This window comes from Carica papaya, chromosome 6 (assembly GCF_054855325.1).
Source record: "Carica papaya isolate Zhongbai chromosome 6, ASM5485532v1, whole genome shotgun sequence".
In the NCBI taxonomy this organism is placed as follows: domain Eukaryota; kingdom Viridiplantae; phylum Streptophyta; class Magnoliopsida; order Brassicales; family Caricaceae; genus Carica; species Carica papaya.
Genome location: NC_142314.1, coordinates 33469830 through 33487617, shown reverse-complemented (window position 1 = coordinate 33487617; position 17788 = coordinate 33469830). Strand labels below are relative to the sequence as shown.

Sequence of the window (17788 nt, the reverse complement as noted above, 5' to 3'; positions counted from 1 at the left end):
AGAAAGCGAAATGTTCCCAACATTAATTACTAGAGAAATTCGAAGTTCTTAAATTGATATTAACTTCCTAATTTAATATGAATTAATATGCAGAGCATCCCTGACGAAAATTCAAAAGTAGAATTAATGAAATAAAATTAGTATAAATTCCCCAATTAAATGTTAATTAACTAATTGATATATATACATATATATATATATACACACACACATTCTCATCAAGTCAAAATCAAACGTAAAATGAGAAGTACGAATTTGCACATATTAATTGCTTAATAATCCAATTACTTAGCTAGCTCATGTATACAACTTGTATAGATAAGCTACTGCCTGCAGATATAGTTATATCCACACACACACACACATATATATATATATATGTACAAGTTGAGACTTTGATATCTTCCATTTAATTACAAAAATTAATTAGAAGCAAGTTGGGACATCAAACTTTGCTACGAAAGATACCACCATACATATTCTTGTCCTTCACAAAGTGAACATATATATATATATATATATATGTATGACGTACAAATTTGATGATTATTAAAGGATAATCATGGACAACTTAACCGATCATAAATATAAAAAGGAAGATGAAAATTGAAGCAGCATCAACCATAATATATAAACTTATAAAAGAAAAACAAATTAGAATAACATTATTTAGTTAGCCAAGTCTAATTTGTATCATGTGGGTGTTCTTCTTTGTTGGTAACCCCACATGACCCAAGAAATTAAATAATAAATGGAAAGATTCCATCCATGTCAACCTCAACCCACATCTCATTGTTATCCCTCATGAATATACATATATATATAATGTATATATATATATATATAACGTGTAGAGAGTCAGTGCAACAATCCAAGATGATGAACTCCGTATAATTTCTCCTTAATTTCCTTCTTCCGGAGGCTTTTGAATATTTTCTCTTCTTGATATTAGCTAGCCACACAAATCTTTTAATCTCTATCATATATATCTAAAGCTCTTGCCTTTTCGTCCTGCATATATGTATATATGTTATTACCAATTAAAGGTATATATATATATATGTATATGTAGGGTACTGTATAGAACTATCTAAAGACGTGGTTTCCCATTTGATCAAGATGAAAAAGTTGAGAGCTAGAAATTAATTAGTTTCAGGAGGATGGGTATGTTGTTAAATAGTTATATAGTAGTGAGTATTATAGTCGGCGTTCATGTTTTTGAGCAAGTGCATGCAGACGGAGGATGTAATATTTACAGAGGGAGATGGGTTTATAATCCTTTATATCGACCTGCTTATAATGCGACGTCGGATTGTCCATTCATAGAAGCGGAGTTCAATTGCCTTAACAATGGTAGACCAGATCAGCAATATCTCCATTATAAATGGCAGCCCTATTCGTGCATTTTGCCAAGGTAACAAATAATTAATTAATAATTTCTTACGACGATATATATACATACATATTCTTTTTCTATTTTATCTTCAAGATATAGGAGTTTATTATTAATTTATAAATATGTATTTCATACGGGTAAGTCTATTTGATAATAAAGATTACCTAACGTGTTTTTAATTAATTGTGCTGTTACATAGATGTATCAAGTAAGATATTAAGATTACGCAAACTATGACAAATATAATATATAAATATATATATATTATATTAGTTAATCATAACAATAATATTTATTATTATTTTGGGTGATGTAGATTCAACGGCAGAAATTTATTAAGAAGATTAAGGGGGAAAAAGATGATGTTTGTTGGAGATTCATTGAGTCTGAATCAATGGCAGTCGCTGACATGCATGCTTTACAAAGCAATACCTGGTGCCAAGTATAGCTTAACGAGACAAGGACCCCTTTCTACCTTCACATTCCCCGTGCGTAACGTTCTTAATTTCCTCCTATCTATGCTTACAGATATATATATATAGACACACACACACAACTACTTAATAAGATATATACAGTAAACCTTTATTTTAATTGTGTATGTATACTTTTGTTGTGAGAGCTAGTAAATGTAAAATAAAGTAGAAGGAAATAGGATTAGTTATATATAGACTGATATATATATATATGTGTGTGTGTGTGTTTTTTGTGTTATATGTATATGTGTTACGGTATATATAATTTAATATAATGTAATGAAATTTCAGGCGTACAACGTGTCATTGATGTACAATCGCAATGCGTTTCTTGTTGATATTGTATTTGAGAAGAAAGCACGTGTTCTTAAACTCAACTCAATGAATGGTGGAGTTTCTTGGAAAGGAGTTGATGTTTTGATTTTCAATTCTTGGCACTGGTGGCTTCACACGGGAAGAAAACAGCCGTAAGATATTCATTATCATATATATACATATGTACACACAAAACATGTTAACTTTACTATAAACACACAAAAAATATACATATATTTTACAGATGGGATTTCATTCAAGATACGAACAAGACATATAAAGACATGAACCGCATGGTGGCCTATGAGAAAGCACTAAAGACATGGGCTAGATGGGTGAATTCAAATTTGGACCTTACTAAAACCATGGTATTTTTTCAGGGTGTCTCCCCTGATCATATGAAGTAAGTTGTAATTTGTATAATATATTATTTTATTATTGATTATTAATGGTGTGTACGTATATATGTATAATATTTTCATGGTGTTGTAGCTCAAATGAGTGGGGAGATCCAAGTCAAAAGACTTGCAAACAAGAGACAAGACCAGTTAATGGGTTCAAGTATCCAGGAGGTGCACATCCTGCACAAGTAGTTGCAGATAAGGTTTTGAATAACATGGCGAAACGAGTTTATTTACTGAACTTAACTGAGTTATCGCAGATGAGGAAAGACGGTCACCCTTCCATTTATGGTCATGGAGGACGTCAAGGCATTGACTGCACTCATTGGTGTCTTCCTGGACTTCCTGATACTTGGAATCAACTCTTTTATACTACTTTGGTCCAAAATTTATAAAATTATATCATCTTAATTAATTAATTAATTTATTGCAAATTCAAATCAAACATCCATATTTATTATTATTTTATTAGAACAGAAAATAATATTTTGATTAGAAAATTTTTTTTTATTTATTGGGATTATTCAACTTAGTTTTATATAGTTTCACCTTATTTGAATCAGCCTAACATCTAGTTAATGGATTCATACCAAGCCATAAAGAAGTCAAAAGGGTGGAAATTTGAATTTCATGAACTGGGAATATTATTTTCTGGTATTACATATATATATGTATATATTGATTACAGATTTAAATTGGGTTGTTATTCAATCGGGCCTAAACAGTAATCAAATTTGAATGTGGGCTCGGAAATATAAGGTTCGGATTTGTCTGACGGAAATATGAGGTAGGTGGGTGTTTGGTTGTAAGAATAGAGTTATTCTAACTTCGCAATAAAATTAACATAGTAAAATTAAATTTTGACCGAAATAATAATAATAATAAAAATAAAAATAAAAATAATTTACTTTGTATTAGCAGCAGATTTTAGTTTTTCCAAGAATAATATATCTAACTAAAATATAATTTAAAAATATATAAAAAGAATTGATAGAGAAATTACAGAGCAAAAATAAATACACGTGAAATTAAATATTGTAATTAAATTAATATTATTGGCGGTCGATGAAGTTGAGAAGCATATTTGCATGCCGGATTTCTGAAGTACGTTTGCGTACAGGAGTTGATTCCAAGTGTCGGGAACTCCTGGAAGACACCAGTGCGTACAATCCATGCCTTGGCGTCCTCCGTAGCCGTACACAGAAGGGTGACCGTCTTTTCTTAATTGTGACAGCTCTGTCACTTTTAACAAATAAACTGGCTTAAACGACATCGTATTCAAAACCTTCTCCAGAATTACTTCTCCTGGATGTGTTGTAGTTGGTAGATATTTAGTGTCGGCCACTGGTTGTGTCTCACTCTCGCAGGTTTTATTACTCCAATCACCCCAGTCGCTCGAACTGTACATCACCCAGAAAACAAGTAATTAATTAATTAATTAACTAATTAATTAGGTTTTTTATGAACTTACTTGAGATGATCAGGGGAGACGCCTTGGAGAAAGACCACGGCTTTAGTAGGGTCCACATTCAAGTTGACCCACGTAGCCCATGTTTCCAGTGCTTTCTCATATGCCACCAAACGGTCCATATCTCTGTATGTATTTTTCCCATCTTCTATATAATCCCATCTGTAAATTATTGAAAAAGAGACTAATAATGTGATTAGTTAATAATATAAATTAATTGAGATTAGTATTGATCGTACGGCTGTTTTCTTCCCGTATGAAGCCACCAATGCCACGTGTCGAAAATAAGTACGTCGATTTCCTTCCAAATGACTCCATCCCTAATTGAGTTTAGTTTCAAAACTTTTCCTTTCTCCTCACTGATTAAATCAACCAGAAATACATTCCGAGATAACAGCAATGAAACATTGTATTCCTGAAATTCATTTATATCATCCATCCATCATTATACACATACATACCCACATACATATATATATATATGTACAAAATATTCACTTGACCATGAAGTTCATTGATCATTAATGAAACCCAACTCTTTTCTCATGTAACCATATATATATATGTATGTATAAAGTTAGAAGGTTCAGGAAAGAGAATCTTACAGGGAAAGTGAAAGTAGAAAGTGAACCTTGTCTGTTTAAGCTATATTTAGCATGCGGCACTGCTTTGTGAAGCATGCATGTTAATGACTGCCACTGGTTCAAACTCAGAGAATCTCCCACAAACATCATCCGTTTCCCCTTTAATCTCTTTAACAAATCTTCTCCATCAAACCTACACAGAGAGAGAGAGAGAGAGAGAGAGAGAGAGATCAAATACATATACATATATATACATATACAGATATAGATATAGATATAGATATAGGTATAGGTATAGACATATACCTGGGCAAATTGCAGGAAAAGGGTTGCCAAGAATAATGGAGATAGAAGTTGTCTGGTCTACCATTGGCGATACAATTGAACTCATCTTGTAGAAAAGGACAATCGGATGAGTTGTAAAGAGGGTAATTATTAGAATCATCATAAACCCACCTTCCATGGAATAATAATTCATTCACAATCGCTTCCGCCGCAATTGCTTCTCGTTGAAGAAGATGAAAATAAATTATGATGATCTTCACGCCCACTACTATACCTAACCTACCCATGTTTTTCCTTCACCCCAAACAATCCGGAACACACGTGCCCCCTTCCTTCTATTAAATATTATATATATATATATGTATATGTTTGATGTATATATTGAGAAACAAGTAGATACTATCTAGGAAAAAAATGACGTATAAATTAGAAAGTAATTATTATATAGGAATTAATCATATATAAAAATTGAAAAGAAAAAAGGAGAAGAGAGAAATTAAGGAATTATTATAAAAAGTAATAATTAAAAAGGGATGGTTTGAAATAGCCGGCATTTTTCTCGTTTGAAGAAGAGCTGGTTTTATACGCAACCTGTCCAGTTGGGAAAAAGAGGATGAAGATGAAGAAGATGACTTTGACGGAAGAAATCAAGCTTATTATAAATTTAAAAAGACATAATAAAAAGATTAAGTTGTATATATCACTATGATATAAATTGATATTGGTATAATAGTGACAATGACATTAATGGAATCAACCTAGCTACGTATTCTTGTGACCAAAGTTTCTCCACCCCAATTATGTATGTGTATATATATACATACATACATACCAAATATACCCATATTTTAAATTTATTTTAAATTTATTAAATTTCTATTAAGACAGAACATAAAATTAAAAATGAGATAATAAATTTTAAAAAAATCTATAAAAACTGCCCTTTATGGAGGTTGGATTTGCACTAAGCGCATATAATAATAAGTCAAATATTAATTTAAAGCAAATTAGACTTTAAGATTAAGAAAGGGTGTACAATATTATATAAATATATATATATATATATATAGTGGCGCATACAAGTAGCTTAGCATAAACTTTTTGTATGTAACCAATGGCTGGTATTACTGCTGATTTATGAATTGATAATTGATCATGCTTTCTTACGCATGACAAATATTATTCATGAGCTTGATGGCCTATTTTTAAATTTATAACTATCAATTTACTATTAAAAAAATAGTTTTATACTTCTTTAGAAAAAAATAATGACCATTCAAATGGTATCTTTTCATTTTTCCTTTCGCAATTAAAAAATTTTAAGATGTATTAACGAGAAAATTAATCTATTGATAATCTTAAAGAGTAAACTACTATTGATTAATACCTCTCGAAAGAATAAACAATCAAAAGATGATTCAATTTTTCGTGATAAGTACTTTCTCGTTCGTTGTAGGTTTGGGATTCAATTCAAAAGATTTAAAAATCCTTTACTAGAATTCATTAACTCTTACTATGTATTATAATTTGTTTCTATTATGTATTAGTTACTTATTTTTGAAAAAAAAAAAAATATGATATACATATAAATATCAAAAATTAACTACAAAATATATATATTTTATTACTAATAAAAAACAATAAACCAACACATGAGAAGCAGCAAATCAATAGTAAGTGCGCCGCTTTACAACAAGTACAACTCTTATGAATATCATGAGAAAATTTTATTTCTAAGAAGATTAAATACTTAAATAAAGAAAAAAAAATTGATTATTACATTATGATTGCTGCAATCGCTACGATGATGGAGACAAAAACATGATATGCTGATGATAAAATTGTGTAGGCTGAGTTGGTGGTTGGAGGAGCTGTCGGAGTTTGTTGCCACGGTGCAGGTGCTGGAGCATCGGCTACGACTTCAATGACAAGCTTTTGGCCGCCAGAAGCACAGTGAGATCCGACAGTACAAATATACCATTTTTTTCCAGGAGAAGCCAATGTGATTTTGTCATCTCCACTTGTAAGAGGTGAATTTTCATCAGGTGCTATGCAACTTTTAAAACTAGCACCATCTACTTTTGCCACATTATGCTTACCAGCAGTATATTTGAATACTATACCAATAAAAAAAATTAATATCAATAACACATGATATGATAGAAAAGACATTATAAGTCCAACTTAGTTACTGAATCAAACATTATAAGTCAGTTAATATTAACTTATAATATATTTATAAAGTGACAAACTCAATATTTTCAATAAGATTCGAACTTGTAATTTTTTTAATAAAACACAATAGTTTTAATTATTAAACCACTTTATTATTAGTAGTTAAGTATATTCTTTATGTGTTACATTGTGCGTGTGTCACTAAACCGATTTAAGTAGCATTTCAATATGGGTTGTGAAACTAAAACTTTTAGTGCTAAAAATGTAAGTTATTTTCATAAATCCAAAATTTGTGCTTATAATTTAATTATCCTAAAATTTTTGTAATATATATATATACATGTCTTTAATTTCATAATTTAGAATAAATTAATAATTGGTACTTAATAATACATACTTATTTTTCTTTTTATTTAATTCCACGATTATATGCATGTCTCAACTTATTAATAAAATGTATGAATTTCTACTCAAAAAATAAATATATAGTAATTAATTTCTAGAATATATACTCTTATATATACTAAAAAAAGTTATATATAGATATACTACATATATGTGTGTGTGTGTGTGTGTGTGTGTATAGATACATACCAAGTACATCTCCAACACGAAATACTTTGTCCTTGGCCCATCCTTGATAATCGAAGTTATTGTTCTTCCACTGATTAGAATCGCCGACAATGTATTCGGTCGCCACTGCAATTGTGGGAAGAACAATGGCGATGACAGCAAGGATGATGAGATGATTAGAAGTCATTAGAGCTTAATTTGAAATTTGTATTCAGATTAAGCTCTTAATTGCTTTTGATTTGTTGATTTTGATTGCGAGATTTATATAGTGATTTCATTCATTAACATCATCGACAATTCCTCCAACTTAATTAAACGAACCGGCAAGGGTCGGCATGCTACTTACAATAATATATATATATATATATATATATATATATAATATATACTACAAATTATATCATCGAAAACCAACTTTGGATTACACGCAGCCAACATAATGAACCCAAAAATATGGTGTTTTAATGTGGATGGATTCTTAAGATGCTCAAACGTTACATATAATTATTCAAATAAAAGAAATTACGCGTAATTAGTTTGTAAGTCTTTCGATACAATTATACTTACATCTAATTTAGTTATATTTATATAAATTATATTTATCAATTGGATTCAATTTGTTAATAAATATTAAATTATAATTTATAAAATTTATATGTAATAATTACGTGAATCTCAAATAACAAAAAATAATAACAATACAAGTAATTATAATAGAAAAATTATTTAAAAAAAAAACTTTAGCTAATATCAAATTTTATATAACTTTATGCAATTTAATATCTATTTATTATTTAAAAAATTATATCGAATTTTTAATTCATTATAATTATAATAAATAAATAAATTTTTTAAAAAAACTAATTATCATGAAACGTTTTAATCATAAAAAAAAATATAATAAATTATTTAGACTTATTTTAACTCATTCAGAAGAAAAAACTACAAAACATATTTTACAATAACATAATCATAATAAAAAGATCAGAGTATTGATTGCTGGTTAAAACTGTAACAAAGTGTCAATGGATGTGACTTTGGCCGGCCATTACCTCAAATTTTCCAACTGTACATAAAATTCCAATCTAATTTAACGTAGATGCAAACATACAACAGTGTTTTTAAATACTATTTCTTATATTTATACATTTTAAAAATAAAATTTTAGATTGAATGGATAGCTTTTGTTTTAGTTCGAACATAATTTCTTGGTCGTTGTCGGCAATGAAATAGTTGTCGAGAAGACTGCAAATGGTACTTAGAAAGAAGAAAAAAACAATGAGTCATAGTAAAACGAAGCTTTAGATATAGATAAAAAAAGATTAAAAAAAATATATGCATGGTCGTTGACATGGAGCTTCAATATAGACACGCGTCATAAAATTTAAAAGAGATATGCACGTACTTTAACACGTCACATATAACGTCAATATACACTAATAGAATTTTTAAAAAAAAATTTACAAAAAATGTACACATAACTTGACAAATTACGTTGAACATCATAGAACAACATTTTGATACGCTCATAAAATTAATTTTTATAAATGTATAAGAAATTAATTTATATCATTTCATAAATAAAATAAATTAGTGAGTTGCCTTTAGGAAAGTTGGATTTGCACCAAGTGCATATATATAATTAGCTAATATTAAACTAAAGCAAATTAGTCTTTAAGATTATGACCAAATCAGCACATATTTTAATTTTGGTACAAAACTATTGTGAGATCAGTAGCGATATCTAAATACAAAAACTTCATATTTATATTGTATGACAAAACTGATATATGTTCATTAGGGTAGAATGCCTCATTCCATAAAGAACGGTTGCTTAGATTGCAACATGTTCAAACTAAATGTTGAACACTATTGCATTCTCATAGGCCATCATATAAAACATATGTATACTGAAACACCTAACTTTATTGTATAACTGAGAGAATCATGCAAATAGCTCAAAGCAATGAGATATATTCAACATGAAGAAGCAATTCAAATGTCTAATGATAAATACTCCAAAAAGGTAAGAAAATCTATGGCAGTCATTTGTAAAGACCTAATAAATCTGACACCATTAATAGTTATAAAAATTGTCTTATAGCTAAGCAACTATAGATATTTGTAATCATTGGATTACTTATTCACCTTACAAGAAAACCATAAAACTATCCTAGAGTTTATTAACATGCCTAATCTGACATCTTCTTAATCATCACTCTGATCTCCATCATTAGAACTATGCTCATAATCATGATCCACTCCCTGCTCAGAAAGAACTCAATCAGAACTAAGCAAATCAAAATGTATATAGTGCAATAAATTGACAAGTATTGGGTGTATAATGTAATGATTTTAAGAGAAATATTAGATTTTTAATTAAACATTCCTTCATATATATAAGGCATAAAATTTAGTATATTAGATTCACAATTGCTAAATTAAGAGAGCATTCACAATTGTTGAATTAAAAGAGCACTGAAATATACTAAAGGCTAGCAGTCCTCTTGATGGAGAAAGTTCTCATGATTGGTTTGTGCATGAAGTTTGTGGGGAGAGGGAAGGTATTAAAGGAGTCCTATATATCTTTTCACGGCAGTAGACTTGCCCAAGGAAAATGGTTAGATCAAACAAAAAGAATCTAGAAATCTATTTATGGTAGAAGTAGTTGTGGGCTTATCTTGCATGGAAATTCACTTTAATTTGATAATATAGTTCTTCACCAATATGGTTCCTCAATTCTTTACGAAATCAAGGTTTCTCACATCATCAAATTCTATTTTTGCCTGGAATAATCAACATATATTTTTTGCACATAAAAGATTAGTTTTTAACTTATACACTAAATTAGAATGGAAAAATATATAACATTTATGTTTAAATTATGATTAATTTCATTTTATTTTTACTTAATTCTTACATCTAATTCATATTAGTATTGACATATAGAATATAATTTGTATGTTAAATCTAATCGATATTCTCATCTGAAATTTTTTGGAGAAGAAATTCATTTTTACGAATTAAGATAATTGAATTCTCGTTAATAAAGCTTTATGATGATAGGGAGAGAAGAATAATATCAAACTCATAGTTTTGTATCTTAAGAGTAACACGAAAGTTAAGGGTGTGAATTAATAGATAATGTAAAACCAATTGAACCAAAAGCAGCACCAAGATGATTGATGATCATAGCTGAAACAATATTAAGTAAAAACCTCAAAACCCTTGTAGCAAAAGAATACATTATGTACAGTTGCATGCATATGTATCTAGATGTATATTTGACTCTTCATATTTGATATTAGTTATTCATTGAAAAAATTTATGAAGTTTAGGACTATTCATATATTGATTATTTATTCATGAAAAAAATTTGCGAAGTTTGGGAATTCCAATTACATTACCTTCGTATCATCTTCACCATCATCCTCGTCTTCATCAGATTCCTCATCTTAATCAAAATCCTCATCATCCTAGAATAGTGAATTCATAGATTTGAAAAAAATATCATATCGACCAAATAATTTCTCTTATATCAACAAATATAAATAAAAAAAGAAAAAAAAAGTATCCACAATAAGGATGAAAAGTAGAATAAAGAAGAAAAATTACATAAAAGTATTTTAGAGGATTGGACCATAACTCTTCCTTAATCATCAATGAAATCTGAAATTTCCAAACATATATTAAACCAGACGACGATAAATTTTAATTATTACAATCATTAAGTAATGTCATTTTCTGTAACCAATCAACGACCACTAATTATATATCAAAAAAACTATTAGAAAGCTTAACAAAACATAAATAATGATAAGGATAAAAAAAATTAACCTCAACTTGAAACTCTTTCATGCTTTTCTCTAGGGGTTCAGTAAACCAACCGAAGAAACTGCATCCAAAATATTAGTGATGAACTAGATGAAGTTGATCAAACACACATAATTACGAACATGAACAATCAAAAAGAATCAAGAGGCACGTTTCTTTCACCAATCCTTTTGGATTGGCAAAAAATATGGAAACGAATCAGCAACTCAAACTTTTTCTAAGAGGAACAAGACTGCAGGGAAAATGGGCTCAAATCTTATATACTTCAAAGGAATAAGCATTATGAAATTAAATTTATAGTATGCAAAACATTTGCCTAAATATGAAATAACCCTAAACTGATCACATATTGAGTTGTTGGTTCCTGAAAGGCGAAGAAAAAAAAAACTTTGCATTTTAACTCAAACTTTTATGTCTGACAAACCTTCTGCACACTATAAGAGTTGTATTTTTTGACAGCCATAGAGCAGTTACGAACTAAATTAGGATAACCGTGATATATTTAGCAAGGTTTTCGTTAAATTTATGCAATGAAATCCTATCCTTACTCATCTAACTTTGCTGAACGGCTCATCAATTTCAGTTATTGCTCAAACAAAATGGATGTCATCAAATCACCATATACCTTAGTGCACGGGAAACATAAGGAAATTACTGCAAAGCTTTTACTCTATAATGCATGCCATTTCTATATATATATATTATATATAATTTACCTATCATCATATGTCAGTGCCCGCTTCTTTCCTCTTGTGTGAATGCCAACTCCATTAGCGTTACCCTTCACAAATTACATAATTAGGATATGAGAGAATAACAAACAAGATATAGCATTGTGTATGATATGAGAGAAACATTACTACCATGCCTTCCTTCCACTTGATGGTTGCACCAGTTATTTTATCTGGTATTTGGTTCTCCAAAAATGTAAAAGTTTTGGTCAGCGTTTCATCTTCAAAATAAGGATTCTCCTTAAAATGCTGTGAGTATAAGCAAGCAAAAATAGTTCGTAAGGCACTTAAGACACAAGCTGTGTAGCAAAGAAGGAAAATAAATAATTAACCAAAAACTAGAATTCTGAATAATAATTAGTTTTCAGAAGAATGAACAGTATAAATGTGGAAAAAGGTCGGAGGCGACTCACAAAAATGATTGAGTAGCCATATCCTGCTCCCTCCCCTTTAAACTCGTTCATCTCAATAGAATTCAAATAGCTAAGTATCTATTTGAACATAATGCAACCAAAATTATGAAATAGATAGAACATATTCTCAGCATAGCATAAGAATCATGAAATTTACTACAAATAACTTGAAAATGATATAATCATATGGCATACCTCCTGATCTTTCCGATTCAAAAAGTCACATAATAGAGGATGACTCATAAACTGCATAAAGCAATATTTCGTGAAGCAATTTTTTTTTTTTTTAATCATAAAATCTAGAAATTTCAGTATATTTGAACATAACAAGAAGTAGATAATTCAGAAAATGGGTAGACCACTCACCGTAGTCAACCATAATTCAGGTATAGATTTGATTAGCTCATCCCTCTTGTCATAAATAGGCCTCTTCAAATTAGCAAACTTTTCATGAACTTCTAACACCTTTTCAGCAGCTTCTTCAGCGATCTATCAAGCATCAAAAGCAATTAAACCCTTTATTAGATTCATGAAACCATTCAACATGATCAAGTTTACATAACTAAATCGATATTTTCGTACTTAGTCAAAGAAATATAAGAAATCTGAGAAAATTAGGGTCTTAATATAGTCGGTTCGGAAAAAAAGAACAATTAAATTACGAAATCAGAATCACTAGATGCCGAAACAAAAGGTAAATAAATTACTCATGATATCTCATTAGAAAATGAAGTTGGGAAAAGAAAGCAACAAATGAAAGCTAAAATCCACGCAGTTCATCAGAAAATGTATGGTCATTTCCAGTTTATGTGTACGTGTGTTATTATATATGTGTGTGTGTGTGTGTGTGTGTATGAAAAGTGAGACATGCACGTAGATAGAGGTCGCGGACGAGAAGCGAACCTTGTTAAGTTCCTCCTGAATCTCCCGCAACTGCTCGATACGGAGATTAACATAGCGATTGGGGTAAAGGTCAGAGTCTTGCTCGTCATCGAGCCTGGGTCTCTTTCCCTTGTCCGGCGCCGCCATTCTCTGCCAGAAACCCTAACTTTTTCTTGGGTGATAGAGAGGAAGGCGGCTAACTTTGTCGGAAAAGTGTCGGCAAACGAGAGACAAGGAACTGGAAACTGAGGTTGGTGAGTGAAGTGGTATTTATAGGAGAGATAAGACTGACAGATTGGACTTCCTTTCATCGGCAGCTGTCTCCCTTTTTTTGTTTGTGGGTCCTACTAAGTCCAGCTGGCACCTCAAATATTTTTCTTTTTATCTTTTGCTTGCTCCTTGGTAATGAAATAAGAAATATATTTTTTAAATTTAATTACATGTTCCACAATTTAAAATGCATTTTTTTCATTTAATATAAAATTTACATGAAGCTAAATTTTATTATTTTACAAAATAAGTTAATTTTTCTGATATTTTATAAATAAAATGAGATAAAATTCGACATTTATTATGGATTAATAATTTTATTTAATATATATTTGTAAGATATAATAATTAAAAAATATATAAAATAACGAGTAAAAATAAATCTGTCAAAAGAAAATCTAAAATAAAGTTTAAGATGGAAGTGTTGTTTATTATGCAGAAATTTAATCAACATAACGTTGAGTAGTATTCAAAAGATTTCCGATTCTTTCGTTTTAATCAATCTCAAGAGCTTGATTTAGGCTATAGGGTTTTAGGAGCTTAATCATCAATTGGCTTTACTTTTACCACTTACAAAACTTGAAACATATAGCATTCAGGCAAAGATAGGTTATCTCTCAATATGATTCAAATCAATTTTTCAAATCTCTTTTGATAACTGAACATTGAAACTTCTTGCAAGATTTTGTTGAACTCTTCCATAATGCATTTTCTAGATATTTCCCTAAATCTGCGACAAAGTTCGTCCAAAAAAAGCATTCCGACATTGAATCCCAATTTTATACTTTTCGCTCTTGGAACCATATGTAATATTTTCACCCAAAAAAAAGAGAGACCATCTTCACTCTCAGTTTATTAGGTGTTCCACTTAATTAAAAGTACTTATGGCAATATCAAATCCGTAATTGTTAGATACTGGCATAAAAAATATGAATTTCAATCTTGAAGACTAAGTTATAAGCGGTAACTCTTTGAGACTTAAGACTATTACTGCTTCTTGTCTCTCAGTGTTTTAGCATTAGAAATACTCTATAAATAAAATCAGGTGAAATTCGGTATTTATTATAGATTAATAATTTTATTTAATATGTACTTATAATATATAAAAATTAAAAATACATAAAATAATGAGTAGAAATAAATGTGTCAAAAGAAAATTTGAAGTAAAATTTATTAAATAAATAAAATTAAAAATTAAAACAATTGAAATATATTATTTTATTGAAAAAATTAATGTAATATCAGAAATTTGAAAGTCATGATGAAATAAGTCAATCACTGTAACACTTAAGTATTTTTAATTTGATTCTTATTATTTTTATTTTTTTTTTATTTTTTTTTAATTTGAATTTTTTAGATTTTTATTTAATTTAATAAAAATAAAAATAATAATAATGATAAAATTGGGTAAAAATATTATTTGGATTTAATTGAAATTGATTTTAGAAAAAAATGGGTGAAAATTTAAATTCTGGATATGTTTTTGAAAAGAAAATCGAAAACCGATGGTCAAAATGCAATTTAAAAAAGTTGTGTCACGTCAGCACCCACGTCAGTAGCCCGGTCAGCAACCCCAGCCAACCAGGGCACGCCGCGTGGTAAGGAAACTTTGACACGGGACGGGCCACGTAGGCGATCCACGTGCGCATGATCGGAGGGCCCAGATTCGTTCCCGCGCGCACGGACTGCCCAGATTAAACGTGCGCACAGACGGCCCAGATTCACGAGTACGGACGGCCCAAATTCAATCAGGCACGAACAGCCCAGATTGCATCGCGATGGACGGCCCATATTTAATCCCAATTAAATCGCGATCAGACGGTCCAGATTTAATCTTGATGGACGATCGAGATTAAAAGGCAAAGGGTATAAATAACCCCATCCACACCTGACCACAAAACCCTAGCCGCCAGTTCCTCGCCGGAGAAGAAGAACCAGACGCCGGAGGAGCCAGCCGCCGCCACCCGCCGCCGCACCGGAGAGGTTTTCGACCGCCAATCGAGGTAAATTTTTTCTCCTTGGCTCATTTTTCGATGCTGAGTCCGCCTATGGCCAAACTGGAGCCAAACCACCGGTTAAACGGCCGAAAAATCAAGCCGAAGTCCGGCACCAACGCCGCGACCCCCCTCTGTTTTTGCCTCCGATGAGGCCCCTCCCGACCTCCGTTCTATGCAAATTTTATACCACTGTGATCACTGTTCTTTTCTCTACAGGTTGATCGGAGCCAAATATCAAAACGCGACTTACACCGGAAGTGCCGCCGCACCCGAGAGCACCGCCGCCGGTAAATCTCAGTTTTTCGTGATTTTTTTGCCCCTCGAGGGCTCTAGGGTTGTTTTATCGCAGGGACCAATGCAAGTTTGGCCGAATTCGGCCGAAAACGGCCAACCCGAGGTGGATCGCCGCCGCTTGCGTCGGCGCCGTCGCCGAAGCACGGCGGAGCCGCTGTCGCCGAAGCATGGTGGAGCCGTCGTGCCAGAATTTCGATATTGGCTTAAAGGGGCCCTATGTCTGATTTGAGATTTTTTGGGACACGTGCAGGTACCGGTAGTGCGTTTCAGTTTTCCGAAAAAAAAATCAGGAAAATTAGGGACAGCTTGTAGGCGCACTGTAGAGTCGATTTCAGACCCCGAAACAAGTAAGGACCCCTCATCCTATTTCCTATCACGGTATCAAAACTAAATAAATAATTAAACTATACTTTGTGATTTTATAGATGTATAATTGATTAAGGTTGCCAATGGAGCCCGAGTCTGATATAGTGTTGGTCTGTCATTGTTTGATCTAATTTTCGGTATTAAATGCAGTATGATGTTTGATATAATTATGTTATGGTCTCGTATGTATGAATCATGGTTTCTTTATTTTGGGTTGTATTATGGTGAACCCGATACTGTGTTGTCTTGTTTGGTGTCAATTACTGGTTTACATGTTGTGTATGATTGGATGATTGAGATCAAGGAAAAAGGCAAAAAGGTTATGTGAATTGATAAATGGATAATGTGGACAGCCTGACTAGATATCTTGGGAGATGGTGGACGGACCGGGTCCGTAGGGAACCCTACCGGGAACGTGGTCTCTCATACCGGAAGAGGTATGGAGACCTTATGTGTTTTGGCGCTCATACCGGACGGGGTATGGGGACGGCCTGTTTCACCCTCATACCGGACGAGATATAGAGGTTCATGGTTTTGGCGCCCATACCGGACGGGGTATGGGGACGGCCCTGGAATCAGATTATAATGTAATGGTTCACGGGTAGCGAGGACCCCCTATGGATCCCCATGGATACTAGTAGACTGGTAAAAGAAGAAAATTTGTTGTTTAATGATTGAAATGCAAAGGCATGATAAGTGTTATGTTATAAAGTCTATATGATTTCATGATGATGATAATGTTATTGCTTTCATATGTGGTTTTCATGGACCTCACCGAGGTAAGTGAATAGTAAAAGTTTTTATGTTAATAAACGAGTTTATTATAAATTATGCTCCATTGATCATTTTTGTTTTCTACTCACCTTTACTTCCGTGGCGGTGAGATAGTGTGATGTTTTTACTGGGTTGGTGTAACTCATTCCTTATTTAATCATTTCAGATCAGGAAGACGTTGTTCCCGAGCCCGTTCCGCAGGAAGACGGCGAAGGGGACGCCTAAAGACTTCATAGTTATATTTATAGTTCTTATTTTGAGTATCTCTTTTAGTTAGTTTGTTCCTTCATGTTTTGAGTACGTTTTGGTTATTGTGTAAGGGATGTTAATCAAAATTTTTATTACGCTTTCGCATTTGATATTTTTAATACATACACTTCATTTAAATTTTGGGTCGTTACAATCACCTATTGTACAGATGACGCAAGAGGGCCTTTTTTGTCGGACTAATAGGAAGTTATTTGTCCTCCTAAATCCTTACATGTCAATCATCCTAACACGCCATCTGAAACCCTCTTATAGGATCTCTCTCCTTGTAAAAATACTATATCATG

At 31.5% G+C, this 17788-nt stretch overlaps 4 protein-coding genes across 6 annotated transcripts; 1 reads left to right on the top strand and 3 right to left on the bottom strand.

Annotated features, from left to right (window-relative positions):
• Positions 1 to 863: 863 nt before the first annotated feature.
• Positions 864 to 3033, top strand: LOC110814904 (protein trichome birefringence-like 43). Its single transcript, XM_022042485.2, has 5 exons — positions 864 to 1414; positions 1713 to 1884; positions 2164 to 2339; positions 2432 to 2590; positions 2680 to 3033. Exons 1-5 carry the CDS (start codon positions 1161 to 1163, stop codon positions 2981 to 2983), a joined length of 1065 nt encoding a protein of 354 aa, XP_021898177.2. The 5' UTR covers positions 864 to 1160; the 3' UTR covers positions 2984 to 3033.
• Positions 3034 to 3476: 443 nt separating this feature from the next.
• On the bottom strand, positions 3477 to 5328 carry LOC110814854 (protein trichome birefringence-like 43). The gene is made up of 5 exons (XM_022042436.2): positions 4947 to 5328; positions 4662 to 4833; positions 4296 to 4471; positions 4060 to 4218; positions 3477 to 3988 (listed from the first exon to the last, which is right to left on the bottom strand). The coding sequence occupies exons 1-5, from the start codon at positions 5210 to 5212 to the stop codon at positions 3556 to 3558; spliced, it is 1206 nt and encodes a 401-aa protein (XP_021898128.1). The 5' UTR covers positions 5213 to 5328; the 3' UTR covers positions 3477 to 3555.
• Positions 5329 to 6555: 1227 nt separating this feature from the next.
• LOC148253547 (blue copper protein 1a-like) lies at positions 6556 to 7945 on the bottom strand. Its single transcript, XM_088223082.1, has 2 exons — positions 7695 to 7945; positions 6556 to 7042 (listed from the first exon to the last, which is right to left on the bottom strand). Exons 1-2 carry the CDS (start codon positions 7858 to 7860, stop codon positions 6702 to 6704), a joined length of 507 nt encoding a protein of 168 aa, XP_088079208.1. The 5' UTR covers positions 7861 to 7945; the 3' UTR covers positions 6556 to 6701.
• A 1753-nt stretch (positions 7946 to 9698) lies between these two features.
• LOC110814905 (NAP1-related protein 1-like) lies at positions 9699 to 13845 on the bottom strand. Of its 3 annotated transcripts, XM_088222958.1 has the most exons (10): positions 13555 to 13841; positions 13018 to 13140; positions 12847 to 12897; positions 12652 to 12729; positions 12371 to 12487; positions 12224 to 12288; positions 11511 to 11568; positions 11289 to 11342; positions 11081 to 11149; positions 9699 to 9938 (listed from the first exon to the last, which is right to left on the bottom strand). In XM_088222958.1, exons 1-9 carry the CDS (start codon positions 13678 to 13680, stop codon positions 11129 to 11131), a joined length of 693 nt encoding a protein of 230 aa, XP_088079084.1. In that variant the 5' UTR covers positions 13681 to 13841; the 3' UTR covers positions 9699 to 9938; positions 11081 to 11128. The 3 variants fall into 3 exon arrangements, with proteins under 3 accessions (XP_088079084.1, XP_088079085.1, XP_088079083.1); XM_088222959.1 differs by lacking the exon at positions 11289 to 11342 and having other exon boundaries at positions 13555 to 13840; XM_088222957.1 differs by lacking the exons at positions 11289 to 11342; positions 11511 to 11568 and having other exon boundaries at positions 13555 to 13845.
• Positions 13846 to 17788: the final 3943 nt, after the last annotated feature.

Bases quoted from the DNA above. Each gene is read 5' to 3' on its own strand.
- LOC110814905 (XM_088222957.1), bottom strand. From the start codon at position 13,680: ATGGCGGCGCCGGACAAGGGAAAGAGACCCAGGCTCGATGACGAGCAA. The intron at 13,141-13,554 runs GTTCGCTTCTCG...GATGCTTGATAG, and splicing joins TTCAGGAGGAACTTAACAAG to ATCGCTGAAGAAGCTGCTGA. The intron at 12,289-12,370 runs GTAGTAATGTTT...TAATTTGTGAAG, and splicing joins TCAAGTGGAAGGAAGGCATG to GGTAACGCTAATGGAGTTGG.
- LOC110814854 (XM_022042436.2), bottom strand. From the start codon at position 5,212: ATGGGTAGGTTAGGTATAGTAGTGGGCGTGAAGATCATCATAATTTAT. The intron at 4,219-4,295 runs GTACGATCAATA...AATAATTTACAG, and splicing joins CATACGGGAAGAAAACAGCC to ATGGGATTATATAGAAGATG. The intron at 3,989-4,059 runs GTAAGTTCATAA...GGTGATGTACAG, and splicing joins GTCTCCCCTGATCATCTCAA to TTCGAGCGACTGGGGTGATT.
- LOC148253547 (XM_088223082.1), bottom strand. From the start codon at position 7,860: ATGACTTCTAATCATCTCATCATCCTTGCTGTCATCGCCATTGTTCTT. The intron at 7,043-7,694 runs GTATGTATCTAT...TTATTGGTATAG, and splicing joins TCGTGTTGGAGATGTACTTG to TATTCAAATATACTGCTGGT.
- LOC110814904 (XM_022042485.2), top strand. From the start codon at position 1,161: ATGGGTATGTTGTTAAATAGTTATATAGTAGTGAGTATTATAGTCGGC. The intron at 1,885-2,163 runs GTGCGTAACGTT...ATGAAATTTCAG, and splicing joins TTTCTACCTTCACATTCCCC to GCGTACAACGTGTCATTGAT. The intron at 2,340-2,431 runs GTAAGATATTCA...TATATTTTACAG, and splicing joins CACACGGGAAGAAAACAGCC to ATGGGATTTCATTCAAGATA.